At 48.9% G+C, this 14,442-nt stretch overlaps 1 protein-coding gene across 1 annotated transcript in view; it reads left to right on the forward strand.

The window, feature by feature from the left end:
* The first annotated feature begins 453 nt into the window (after positions 1 to 453).
* Positions 454 to 14,442, forward strand: part of EDF1 (endothelial differentiation related factor 1) — a 93,587-nt gene continuing 79,598 nt past the window's right edge. The window contains exon 1 of the mRNA XM_069609752.1: positions 454 to 663. Coding sequence (XP_069465853.1) covers positions 586 to 663 — 78 coding nt within the window. The 5' untranslated portion in view covers positions 454 to 585. The remainder of the gene's footprint in view (positions 664 to 14,442) is intronic.

Consider the following 14,442-nt stretch of genomic DNA (forward strand, 5'->3'; position numbering starts at 1 on the left):
CTATAACTGGTAACTCCTTTGTATTGTAACTAAGAAAATGCACATTGTTGTAACGCTACCCGAGGGTGAGTAGCGCTTTATAAATAAACAAACAAACAAATAAGGCAGATCAGCACAGGACAAAGTCTGTGCAGCAATCTACTCCACTAATATACCTGGAACGAACCGTGTGGCCCAGACCCGTTAGAACTCTTCGTAGCTGCTTAAATAACATAACCGATGATGATCACGTAAGAGTCGAATTACATACAACGCTTTATTCCGATAATTTGGTTCGATCAAGCTACTGAACACGAAAAACAGATATTTTGAGTTGCTATGTTTAGATAACCAATCAAACGTCAAGAATCTGAAAACAATATGTCGTCTCCTTACACCAATCAGCGCCCAGCATCTTGGATTCGTAGTTGTTAGTATTGACCAATAAAACGTTTCTAGGGTGTGACGGACATCTGCTTGGCCCCATCATATTTCAGAGGTGGGATTTCCGGTAAAGACGCTTGCGCACGCGCGTTGACAGAAGAAGCCATTCTGTAGTTGGTAACGATCGCACGCAACCCTTGAACGCCACCGTACAGCAAAGCTATGGCAGACAGTGATTGGGATACCGTGACCGTACTCAGAAAGAAGGGTCCAACCGCTGCGCAGTCCAAATCCAAGCATGTGAGAGTGGGGTTTGGGAGGGGGCACGCATGTGATCTTTTACTGGGTCAGGTACAGAGCTGGGCCAAGTGCCTGAATGCAGGATTCGGGCTGAGCCACGCGGGGACGTTTCGTTGTTAAGAGATGCTTTGTCGATTTAAACATATTCCGAAATTATTTACTAGGCACCGTTCATATCCTGCATTGAATACCGACATCCCAGCACTGTTGATGGTGCACTGTGCTGAGGGCCCGACACTAGAAACTTCTGGAAGACTTTCTACTTAGGCCAGCGCTAGGATTAAACGGCACATGAGATCAGGTTATGTGGCAGCTGTAAAGGATTTGTATGGATGCTGTACCGCCAGTATTTTTCAAAGCTTTGTTGAACGCTATTTGTTCCCGCAGCGCGAGGGTGTGGTTACTTAATACCGTGTTCCCAGTTATAGCGTTGACGTATTTTATTGATGCTGATATGTATGCCGTCAGCGCTTGGGGATTTTCTTCCTTCCGGAAGCTAATGTAATCGCGTTTGCTTGTCTGCTTTCTTTGGTAAACCCGTGCTACAACTCTCAGAAAATATCCCTTCGCCAGCGACTTAAATCAGCATGGTGTCTGATCGTTTGATCAACATATTAGGAGGTGCGCGATGTACTGCAAATTTAGGAGTAGGTGTGGGAGTTGACGAGTGCGAAACGTGGTGTGTGCATGTGAAGAACTGAGGGGGCAGGTGTCTAGTAGCTTGTAACATGACGTTTTTACCACTTTCCCTGATATGTTGAGTGGCGATGCGTAGTTTGGCTGTGAGGGGAACACACATCCACTGCCCCTAGTAGGCATCCTTGACCAGAGATGGCTAAGCTGAGGCACAGAATCGGAGATCTGATTGGGGGGGGGTGGAGGGGCAATGGATGGCGTAGAGCTCTTCCAGGTGGTGGAGGTGGCGTGTCCCGTTTCCTTTCCAGCGCATTTTCCCTGTTGGGCAGCGCGGTGCTGCTAGAGGAAACTGTTATAAGCTGTGCTTCCGGAGGCCCAGCATGAGGGGCTGGCTCCGGTCCAGGAGGCCACGCGGCCTTGAGCGCGGCGTGGGCAGGAGCGCTGAATAAACACACGCACACGCTGATCTTCATTCGCCCGGAACTGCCTCCCACTCCAGGGGGTGGGGCTTTTATTTAGCTGCCCTACGTCACCGCGCTGCGGGACGTAGGGCGGGTATAACATTCCTCCTTTATTTCAAACCAACCTAACAAACAACATGCTCAACTATAAACTCCTGCCACTGTTCTTGTCTTAGCATACATAGTCATTGAGCCTTGCAGGCGGTCTCGTGGTCTTTCTCAGACTGTACCGCTTCGCTTGGGGGCTGTCCCCACTCGGTTCATAAGTCTGCTCACCTTCGCTGCATGTGTCCTCACTGCTGGGCGGTCTCGGTGATTGCCAGCTGCGATCCCCTGCGGATTCTTCCTCGGGGTCTTGCGCTGGCACGTCGCTCGTTGTCGTCGTGAGGCCCCTCGCAATCCGTCCAGAGATGCTGGGGCACGGGCTTGAACCAGGAGGCGTTCCTTGTTACTTTCCGACCTCCCCGGGTGACAGTTATCATGGTCCCGCGCCGGTTGCTGATAGTCCATGGCAGTTCCTCGTACCTGGTGTCTAGCTTGGATTTCGTGGGGTTTCGCAACATGATTACTTGGTCACCCACTCTGTGGTTTGAGGGCCTTGCTCTTCTCTTGGCGCTCATGTGAGCGTTGGCACGTGTTCTCCTCGTTTCCACGCGTGCATTGTCGACGTCGTCAGGGGTCCTGCTTGGATGATGGGGAATCGATGAGTTGATGATAGTTCCAAACATAAGGTCAGCAGGTGGTATGCCCGTGGTGCTGTGGGGGGTGACCCGATAGTTCCTTAGGAACCGGAATAGGTCGATCCTCCACGGGCTGGCGTTTGCCTTTGATACTCTGAGTACCTTGTTGATGGTCCTCATGAATCGCTCGGCGTCCCCATTAGCTTGTGGCCACCTTGGAATGATGTGGTGGTATTTAATGCCCAGTTCCTGTAGGTATGACCTGAATTCCTCCCCTGTGAACGGGGGTCCATTGTCACTCTTAATGGTCGTGGGCAGACCATGGGTGGCAAACATCTTTTCTATCACCGGGATGACCACTTCCGCGGCGGTGGACTCCAGTATCTCGACCTCTGGATAGCGTGAGTGGTCATTGATTGCCACCAGTAGATGTAGACCCTCTCTGATTTTGCAAAAGTCAATGCTGATCGCTTCCCATCGTGCCCGGCCACGCTCGGCCGATAGGATTGGTTCTGGGTCTGGTGGCCCACTCGTTATTTGGCAGGGTAGACATGTGTTCACTAGGTCCTCGACACGATCGTCGATGTGAGGGAACCATACCCTGTGTCTGACCCAAGCCTTTGTTCTTGCGAGCCCTTGGTGTCCTTCATGCGCTAGGGCAACTATCCTGTCTTGCAGCCTTGGGGGTATGATGATGCGGTCACCCCTTAGCAGGAGCCCTCCCTCAGTGATTGAGAGGTCTTGTCGAACCGTGAACATGCCTGCTGGGAACTCCTTGGCCCCCTCGGTTCTGTTGCGTGTGTGCGACATGAATTCTTTCCAGTTGCCTGACATGATGGCATCTTTTACCAGATCGCAACAGGGGTCATTTTCGGTTTCTGTTGCAATGTCCTCAATGTTTATCGCTTTGGGCCTCATGGTGTGGACTACTTGACAAATGTGTTCCTCCGTTTCTTCGGCGACTAGCACTTCCTGCTGGGTGGCTGGTCGTGGGTGTCTCGACAGGAAGTCCGCGGGGTTGCCACTGCCCGGTTGGTAGACAAGTTCGAAGTTGTACTGCTGGAGGTGTGGCAGCCACTTGGTGATTCTGGCTGGTGGGTGCGCCGATGACCCAATGAAGATTGGTAGTAGGGGCTTGTGGTCAGTGATCGCCGTGAACTTGCGCCCATATAGGTACATGTGGAAGTGTCGACACCCCCATAGAACGGCGATTGCCTCCTTTTCTATATGGGAATACCTTTGTTCCGTTGCTGTGAGCGCCCTGGATGCATATGCAATCGACCTTTTTGTGCCCTCTTTTGTGACTTGCATCAGGATTGCTCCAAGTCCCACTGGGCTGGCATCCACAAATAGTTCTGTCGGGAGGTCCGTGTCGTAGTAGGCCATCTTGGTATCAGTTGATAGGGAGTCTTTTATGCTCTCAAATGCTTTCTGGCATTCGGGCCCCCAGTCCCACTTGGTACTGGCCTTTGTTAGCTCCCGCAGCGGTTCGGATAGGGTTGCTAGGTTCCGAATGAATCTGCCACAGTAGGTGGCCATTCTCAGAAAACTGCGCACCTCGGTGGGAGACGTTGGGGGACTGGCAGCTTGGATGTCCGCCACTTTCTGGGGGTCTGGTGATATCCCGGTGCGGTCGAACCTGTATCCAAAAAGTTATTTCTGGTTTTAGGAACTCGCACTTCTCTCGATGAATTGTGAGTCCGGCGTTTTCCAACCTGCCCAGTAGTGTCTTGACTCTCGTGATGTGTTCCTTGGTGTCCGGTGCATGTATTAGGATGTCATCGCTCACGTTCAATACCCCTGGTATGCCTCTGATGACCTCCTGGATGGTCTGTTGAAAAACCTCGGCGGCCGATGATATGCCGAAGCTCAGGCGCTTGTACCTCCTCAGACCTAGGTGGGTTGAGAAACTGGTGATATAGCGCGACTCTGTGGAGCTTAAGCTGGTGGTACCCCGCCTTTAGGTCTACCTTCGAGAACACACACGATCCAGTGAGGTCGTTGATGATTTCATCAATTGTGGGTGTTATGTGTCGGTCTCTTTTTATGGCTGCATTGGGCAGGCGCATGTCAATGCAGATCCGGGCTGTTTGGGCTTCCTGGTGACCACCATCGGGGAGACCCACGGTGTTGGTCCCGTGACTTCTTCAATAATGCCAGCGGCTTCGAGTGACTAACTCCTTCTCAACCTGTTCCCTCATGTGGAACGGTGTCCTTCGGTGTCTTACCGCACGTGGTTGCACTGATTGATCAATGTGTAGTTTGATGGTCTTTCCCTTGAGACAGCCTATCCCCTTCTGTAGCTTGGGGTGTTGCCTGAGGAATTTCTCGACCTCGGACGTGTCGTCAATGTGGCATATGAATTTGACCACGCCCAGGTCTTCAGCCGCATCTCCACTCGGCAGGCTTTCAATTCCCGCCTTGACAACATAGATCTTCGACCACAACTTCTGTTTGCCATGCTCAAGAGTGGTGCGGAACCTCCCGATGACTGGTAAGGGTCTCCGACTGCCGTAGGCAAATAACCGAGTGTCTGTGGATTTTAGCTCGGGTGGTGGTACGAGGGTTTGGAAGACGGTGGTTGGCATGACGTTTACCGAGGCCCCCGTGTCAATGGTCATCTGTATGTCCTGGCCTTGTATGTTGACCATGCATTTTCGTCGCCTGGCGGTTCTTTTCGACGGTGCTGGCCCTTGGTTCAGTGTCGATACTAGGTATACCTTTCGGCCCTTTCCTTCGTTCTCCGTGCCTGCTGTTTGTCGTAGGGCTGAGAGGTCATCCCCTTCCTCTTCCGTCGAGGAGTTGACTACCGCAACCCTCCTCGCGCTGGCTTGTTTCTTTTTTTCGATGACCCTTTTTCCTGCGGAGGCTGTAGTGGCGTGTTCGCTGATCTGCACACTTTCGCATAGTGATCCTTCCTGCCACATGCTCTGCACGTGGTGCCTTGCGCCGGGCAGTTTCGCCTTCCGTGCCTTTGACCCCCACACCATCCACATTCTGTTGGTCCTGGTGCTCGAGGCTGCCACCTGTTCTGGGTGTAGCCGCTGCCACTTTCGCTTCTCGTTGATTGTCTGTCCGAGATTTGAGCGACCATCGCTGTGGAGAGTGACGGCTGGAGTTTTTGTAGGGTCGCTTCCATGTTGGCGGCCCTGGAGTGGGCAAGCTCCCTCTGTCGACCCAATTCCAGGATGCGTTGTAGAGGGATGCCCTTTTCACTGAGCACGAGACGCCTCAGCTTCTCCGAGTGAATTCCATTTATGATTTGCCTCCTAATCTCCCTTTCAGTGTTCGTAAACTCACACGACATGGCCAGCTTCCTCAGCCTTGTGTGGTAGGCGTCGAGAGTCTCATCGGTGGCCTGGATGGTCGTGCAAAAGATAAAAGTTTCATAGTCTGGATTGAGTTGCGGGAGAAAATGTGCTGTTAGCGCGTCCTTTGCACTCCGGTATGCGTCTTGGCCGTCATCCACATCCAGGGAGTTGAAGATGCGCAGCACCTCGTCGCCCACGCTGAGGAGTAGATGCGCTTTCATATTTCTGGATGACGTGATGTCCTTACATTCCATGGCCATCTCAAACTTTTGTAGCCATAGTTGCCATCTGGGCCCACTGGATGATGGGTCGAATGGTTGGATCAACGTCGATGAACTCCCCTGCGTGCGAGGCGGTGGCGACGCCATTGACAGGTTTGCCGCCATCCTGGACGGTGTTGAGGGTCCAGGGGTAGGTGACCCAGTCGCCATGGTGTTGCGTGCGCTTGGTCAACGATTCTCCGCCCTCTGGGTTCGTGCGCACCCTGTGGTGAGGCAGTGTCCCACGTGGTGACAGTTCCTACCGGCACTTGTGTTCCGATTGATTTGCGCTTCGTGGCCTGTGTGCCATGCAGGAGACGTTGTGCAGGTGATGACCGGGAGAAAACAAGAGAAAAAAAAAAGTCACCCCCTGAGGATGAGGTGTGGGAGGGGAATGAAGAGAAATTTTTTTTTTTTTGGGGGGGGGGGGGTCACGTGATCGTGGGGGCCCCCACCGGGTGTCCAAAAATGTACACGGAGCGTCCGTGTGGCATCCGCGTGTGAAATGGTGGTGGAGCGCGTGGATGCTCGCTCACTTCCTCGTCGCCATTGTTATAAGCTGTGCTCCCGGAGGCCCAGCACGAGGGGCTGGCTCCGGTCCAGGAGGCCGCGCGGCCTTGAGCGCGGCGTGGGCAGGAGCGCTGAATAAACACACGCACACGCTGATCTGCATTCGCCCGGAACTGCCTCCCACTCCAGGGGACGGGGCTTTTATTTAGCTGCCCTACGTCACCGCGCTGCGGGACGTAGGGCGGATATAACAGAAACGTACAGTGCCTGGCCACGACAAAAACCTGACGCTCATATATGGCATACATGCCCAATTTAATTCAGGAAATATTAGTCCATCCTTGGTTTTAACTTTGTATTCTGGGATTTGTAGTCCTAGGCTAGTAATGGGGAAACCCAGGACTGACTTCAAGTCCCAGAATCCAAAGTTAAATCCTGGACTATCTCTCAAATGGAATGGGGCACTGTTGGCATGTATGTATCTGCATATGGGAAGCTAGTGTGTGATTTCTCCGTGACTGTCTGGACGGCTACGCAAAATGTACTGCATGTGACTAGTGATGTTTCCGTGCAATAACATCAGAGTACATCACGTGTCTTCTGACGAACCACCCGACAGGGAGGCGAGGAAATCGAACGATAAAAGGGCATCCAGTGGCTTTCAGCAGGTGTGGTAGGGTGAGACCTGCACCCCATTTTACTCTGGTCACCCCTCCCTGGAGTTTACACTGATAACCTATTGGTTTTCTCCCCCATGTCTTCGATTGTGCTTCAAGGTTTGACCATGTACGCGTTGCCTCTTCATTAAACTTCCTTGCTTTTAATTAATTGTACGAATGTTATATGTATTTGGGGAAAGGAACTACTGGTCTAAAAATTAGGGCGTGGCTTTACTTGGTACAATTGGAGTTGAAATTCTGCCTTGGAGTTTACTTGCAAAATAGACAAATTGCTGCACTGAAAGCATAACCTGATAAGATGAAACAATTACTGTAGTTTTATTTTTAAACCTGCTCAAAGAACATGTCATAATGTGCATAAAGCAAACCTCCCTATCCACCATGTCAAGCTAGTAGACATCATGAGTATAAATGAATCTTTAAAAGGGGACTCTCATATATTCACTTTAACTGATTTGTACATTGTTTTTAGTTAACTGTGGTCTTTCCATTCAGGGAGATTCCATCCAGGATTGAGATGGATCTAGGAACTGCCCGTGACCTCCGACAACGTTACTTTGCGTATATAAGCACTGTCCTTTGGGCATCCATTCGCCCTGGCTTCCAGAGCAAAGGGAAAACTAAGCTATGGGTTGCTACTATATCCTTTTTTTCTGTTCCCTTTTTGCTATGGCTTGCCCCACATGCGTTGCTTACAGTGCACAAACATTAATCCAACTTCAACACACCTACAACTATTTGCACGCACCTGCGAGTAATCCTGGCTTCCCAATTATTGTATTGTCTCTCCGATAATCCTCTCCCCCGCCCTCCAGTACTGAGCTACTCTTCAAAATGCTAGCTTGCTGCTAGCGCTGGCTTCTTCTGAACTCTTTAAAGCAATCTGCTGCCTACGGTCCAGGTTCACGCTATACACAAATATATAATGCATTCACTCCTGCTGCTCCTCCTTTTCGCCTCTCCAATCACGCTGCCAACTTCCTCCTTCCTATCCCTGTTATAAATCGCTGTACTCCACCTTCTCCTAGCCAAGCAAGCTAACCACGCCTCCTCTGTAAACCTATCCACCTCACCCCTCTTCCTGAGACTCAACTTGTATATTATTCCTTACCTAATCAACTGAACATTGCACTGCTCACACTGTATGCACCACAACTTTCTTTATCACAGACTACTTTAACTCCAGCTCTTTCTTGCTATCACTGAAACCTGGATTTCTCCATCTGAAACTGACTGTCGGCCCTGCACGACGACTCCAAACTATCCTTCAGTGACACTCCTCAACTGACTGCTAGAGGTCGAAGCATCGGACAACTACTCTTCCTGCCTCAATCCCTCACAAATCTCCACCCTCTTTTTGAATTCACCATCTCCACAATTGCTCTGCCTTACTCGGTTCACATCATATTCATCTGTCGCCTTGTCCCACTGGACCATTCTGTGTTCTTTAGCAACTCCTTTATTATTTCCACTAAACACGACATTTTCTTAGGTGACTTTAACCCTGGCTCTCCAACCACTTCTCAGAAATCTTAACTTGTCTTTACTTGGTGATCACGCTCTCCACTCTATCCATAACGTAACTCTTTGGATCTCATAATCAGCCCCTAATACTGTTGCACCATCCATATCTGAATTGGTTCCACCACATTCTCCTTTCCTCACCACTTGCTTCAACCTTTACCAAAAGGAAATCTAAACCTTCTGCTGTCCCCCCACCCTCATTTCTCTCCAACCTACAGTTCTTGCTCTCATCACACACAATGCCTCTTCCACCAACACTGCCTTCTCCAGTTTCCAATCCCTACTATGATTGATTCTCCTCTCGCCCCTTCAGCATTCTCAGCCATGGGTCACCCCACTCAGACGTGCGTTGGCTGCTGCGCAAATGGGAGGCCAACCCACTCGCACGAGGACCTGCAACTCTACTTCTCTGCCCTGAACTCTCTCAAGTCCACTCTTGATAAAGCGAAAATGGAATTCAACCTAACCCTCACTCGCTGTCGCTCAAACCATCCTCTCCGGCAACAGGGCACCCTAAACTCACTCCTCCTAAGTCTGTGATCAGTTCCACTCCTACAGCTAATGACTTAGATGAATACTTTGCTGCAAAAATGTCCAGAATTTGAATCTCCTGACCTCCTCGCACGCACTTCTACTCTACCATCATCCTCTGCCTCGATCTTCATAGTCACACTAATATGATTAAGTGCCATCTCTACTGATGTCCCCGATCAGACCCTCTTACTCCTCAGCTCATCAAGCCTATTGCTCCTTCTCTTGCTTAGCTAAACTCTTCAACCTGTCCATCGATGCTTTACATCTGTTTTCAAAACGGCCACTGTTGACTTGTGCCTACTGGCTTTTCGACCCGTGTCTCTCCTTACGCACTAATTTAAAGTGCTCGATGGTTGTGTTCAACAGTCTTACGAGTTTCGTAGACATCCACAACCTTCAAGACCCCCTACAAGGAGGTTTCCATTCAGTCACTCCACAGTAACTGCTGTGTCCAACTTCATGACCACTGCTAAGCACTCCCACTTCCTAATTCTCCTTGATCTGTTTGCTGCCTTTGACACTGTTAACTCCGACCTCCTTAATACTTTCTTCTTGGGATTCGCGATCGAGCCCTTGCCTGCCTGGATTCTGTCTCCTGGAGCAACACCTCTCACCTTGTTCCTCTAACTAGTGGTGTTCCACAAGGCTTTTGTCTTGGGTCTGCTCCTCTTTACACTTTACACCTATTCTCTTGGGGCACCCATCTCCTCCTTTGGGTTCTCGTACAAAGTCTTTGCAGTGGATACCCAAATCTTCTTTTCCTGAACTCTCCTAATCTCCATCAATTTCAAACCGTCTCTCCCATTAAATATTTCATGGCTTCACACTGTCTGTTTAACTCTAAGACAGAGATGCTCTTCTTCCCTGCCAAAAGCTCTTGTGTCTCTTCCTATCCATTTCCCAACCGACTCTCTTCTACTCATCAGCTAGAAACCTGAGCATCATCTGACCTTTCTTCTCGTAATCTCAGCTCTACCTCCTCAACTGCTCATTTCCCCATCCCATGCTTCCTCTCTTCAGCTCTTTCCTTCTTGCTCCACTTTCATGGCATTCTCTTACCCTGCACATCCGAGAAACAGTCTGCATGAATTTGTTCAAAACCAAACTAAAAGCCACTCCTTGCTTCAGTTACCCTGTTAACCTAACTCTCGTCTGCCTGCTAGCTGACATGTTTCCCCACATTCTCTGCCTCCACTCTTGCACTTCACCCATCATGGTCGCATCCCAAGCACAGCTGGCCGTACTGCCTCCCTGCACTTGTCCTTAATCCATTTGTCCCCGGTGACCAATCTGATTTCTTATCTATCAAAAGAGCATTGTTCCTCTATAAATTGTTAGTAAGCTTATTAAGAGGATCCTACTGCAGCCCTCAACCTCTCTGCGTGTGTCTGTCAGGCCAGGAGCAAACATTTCTTTTTCATAGTTTTGGTGCGCAAGCTAGCCCAAAAATCCCCAAACCTGAACATTTCAGCACAAATGGGTTTTATTAGCACAATCGGGCAACCCTGATAATGATGCTGGGCGGTGTGGTAACTATGGAAGTGGCTCCCCTAAGTAGATGGAGCTACACAATCTCTGCCCCCCACCACCCCCAAGAAGTGCTTTGTGGCGCTGCACAGTGAACCTTGACTGCACAGAAGAAGGTACTCTTGCAGTGGGTTTGGACTGGTGCCTTATTTGTGGCATCGCACTGGGGAAGATTTGTGCAATTTCTGGCCGGCCATCTGGGAGTTTGTTCTTGGCCTCCTGTTTCTGAAGATAGACATTAGTGCTGCAGGCAAAGGAAGCCTAACCATGCACTGTTCATCTTCGTTTTATGCTGTGCTGGTTTCATTGCTATGCTCACTGCTCCAGATAAGATTTGGAGTTTATTTTAATTCGAAAGTAAATGCCAATTCATGAGAAAATGTGAAGTGAAGTATTTCATCTATTGAACAGGTGAATAAAGTTGTGTAGCCCCACATATGGTGTGGCTGTCGCGGGGTCCATAAATTACCTGACGCAGTGGCCCTCATCCTCATGGTTATAATTAGTGCCTCGTTAGCTCTGTTTAGCTCAACATATGGGAATCTGTACATTATTCATCCCGGCCATATAATTTGAATTAAGCTCAAGTTGTGCTGTTATATTGTTAGCTTTTGCATTACAACTGACAGGCTGAAAGCAATTCTTAAATTGATTTATACCCTCTGGCTGGTACCCCCTCGGAAGTCCCACCCTCCTTTTTTTACTGTAGGACCTGCCAACCTTCCCCACTACTAGTCTGAAGAATTTGCAAGACTAGTATTAAAAGGAAACTCTCACTATGAAATGTTCTGCTCACCTTTCCACATTGGTACTTCCAGAGCGCTCATCCTTTAAGTGGGGGTCCTGCTCTTTTATAGTACCCCATATGCACTTGGACAACTATCCGTTTGACTTGGTGCACATTAATGCTGGATGGGGAAGCATTAATTAACCTGCAATAAGTTGTAATCACAATATGCAGACACGAAAAAAGTAAATGCATGAAAAATTCAGTGGTTTGTCCTTGATCAATACTGCAAGAGAAAGTCAGACTGTGGCATCCTGTCTGTTTCTATTCTCCGAAAAAAAGGAGTACCAATGAACTACTGCTGCCAGGTGACTCTAGGACACATCAGCGCAACGTTGTACTTGAGACAACCAAGTCTTCGTATTTGCGGGCCATAGATTGTGGCAAAGGGTATGAGGAGTTCCTGCACCTTCAGACTCTGGCTTATTTGAGGAGCTGCTACAATTAAATTAGTCAAAACAGACCCTCTTCGTGGGATTACATTTTTGGTACAAAGCATAATGATCTAAAATACATCCTCATAGAAAACACTGGACTAAAACGTGTCCAGTGCATACAAAGGCACAGGATGCAAAATGTGCACTGAGCACTAGCTAGACTCTCGGTTAAGAAATTGTTGCCAGGAGACGTTTGCTTTTGCTTCCCAACCAGTACACATCGGGACGAAAAAACATGTTCTTTGGTCTAAATCTATTTATGAATCTGGTTTATGTTAATGATGCTCCCTGATCGTGGCATGACGTAACTGGGATTAGAATGCAATGTGATCAACCTCCAGTTTATTATATTTTGTGACTGTTCTTCTAATACAATTCAGAAATTGTCTGATTTGTTAGTTATGTTCCCAATCTTAGTGAGTGATGGAGACTCCCTAGCCTTTTCCCAGGCAGAGGGAACAGCTCAGAGCTGCAGCCTAAATGAATACTTGCACTACAGAAAAGCTGAAAAAATATATTTTTCGAGGAACAAGTTTGGCAGAGGTGGAATGGGCTCTACATTGGAACCAACTTTCATTTGAGAGCACGTTGTATGGTAAACGTTCCTTTCTTTTACACTGAGCAAAAGAGGTCATAAAAATGCAGGAGAGACCCTCACTACCCCCATCCCCCTACATGTAGACCCACAGGTCCTGCGGCAGCAGCCCTTTAGTTATGGTTAAGCTACTCAACTCATGGAAAGGGCATTTTTTGGTCAGCTTATAACTTCGGCCCCAGCTCCCCAGAATGAATCCTCACAGAACTAAGTAATTTATAGACCCCAAAGGTTAAAGCGATTTTTGTCCAGGGAAGCAAAGTTATAGGATGTCCCAAAATATGTGGAAATCATAGATGCATGGAAATGTGCCTACCTCTACAGTCCAACCTGCTGGATGGATTTTCACCAAATTTGCACCAGGGGCGGCGGCTTGGTTCTGAAGTGTGCTTTTGTAAATTTGGTGTCAAATCTGTTTTAACATTTTTTAAATTGTCAAAGTAGATATGGGTCCGGTCCACAGGCTCACTGAAGACACACCTGGGCCAATCTGGTCCAGTGTGATGTCCATGGACGACATATGCACCCTCTGATTGTATGGTTAAACACGACCGGCATCATATTTTTGGATATAACCACCATGTTTGATCCACGACAACCGCCATTGTCTGCTGTCAATAGAGCAGCAAGGAACAAGTGTGGAAAAGACATGTGGGGTATTTGTTGGCTTTAATGGGGACGGGCAACGGAATGAAGTTGATATGGAGCTGTTTTTCAAAGTGAAAAATGATTCCGCCGACAATTCTTACTGTCTGCGGACATTATGAGGATGACGGGGGGCGGGGGGGGCAGAGGGGGTTCTGGGTGAGTTTTGTTATTTAAAGGTGTATTGTACTATTGTGGTGGTTGTGGCTAGATTCTTGGGGGCATGGCAACAGTCTAGTATAGTAATTATAGGTAATGGGAGTATACAGTTGTATTGATTTTATATGCGATTTGATTGTAGCAGTACAATTGAGGCTAGTGCTCCTTGATGTCTCTTCTGCCTTTGACACAGAACCAAGAGTTACATGATATCTTTAGCGCCATGGACCGGGCACTGGACTGGCTGATCTTTGATTTCCGTGGGGTAATGAGGAAAAAAGAATCCTTCGGGACAAAGAATCCTTCGGGACAGAAGGATACGAACGTCTGAATATACACGCTCACCAAGACTGATCCACTAGGACAGCACTTCAACACAACCCTGACCGTGAACCACCCAATGCATTAACCGACCAGGGTCACACTAGATCACCTGAGAATAGATATGTATGTCCCAGTCCCACACCTGAAGATTGGGTTCAGACGCACCCACCAATCCAAACTATACTCAATGGGATACAGTTGGATCAGCGCAACACCACCAAGCTGAGTTGGCCCACGAGGAACCAGCAACATCCGAATCCACTGGTATGCAACTCTAACGGAATCATAAGTACCTAAACCAGGATACAGACCACTAACCCAACCTTCAATCTTCTGAATACTTAAACCCACGCAAAACCACACAACCCTCTCCCAGCAATCCGCACGCACTTTACCGCACCAACAACACAAACTGCACCCACAGCTCTCGAGGCCTTCTTCGGTTCCGATACTAGCACCAAAGCCCAGCACTCGGTGTATACCGAGCTGAAGCTGCCAACAGCGCACCACTTCTTCCTCTCTCCTCCCCTCCTCCCGACTAACCCTACCCACCCTTCCTGTTTCAGATCCGCCAGAACGCCTGGGGACCAATTCCGTTGGTGACAGTGCGCTATACAAGTACCACTAACATAACATTAACTACCCTTCCCAGCTGCAACGGACCGCTTGCAGGTAAACGGTAAGGTGGTGTACAGAGTACCCCAGGGTT

The sequence above is a fragment of the Ambystoma mexicanum genome, chromosome 8 (genome assembly GCF_040938575.1).
Source record: "Ambystoma mexicanum isolate Mex_15411 chromosome 8, UKY_AmexF1_1, whole genome shotgun sequence".
Taxonomy (NCBI): domain Eukaryota; kingdom Metazoa; phylum Chordata; class Amphibia; order Caudata; family Ambystomatidae; genus Ambystoma; species Ambystoma mexicanum.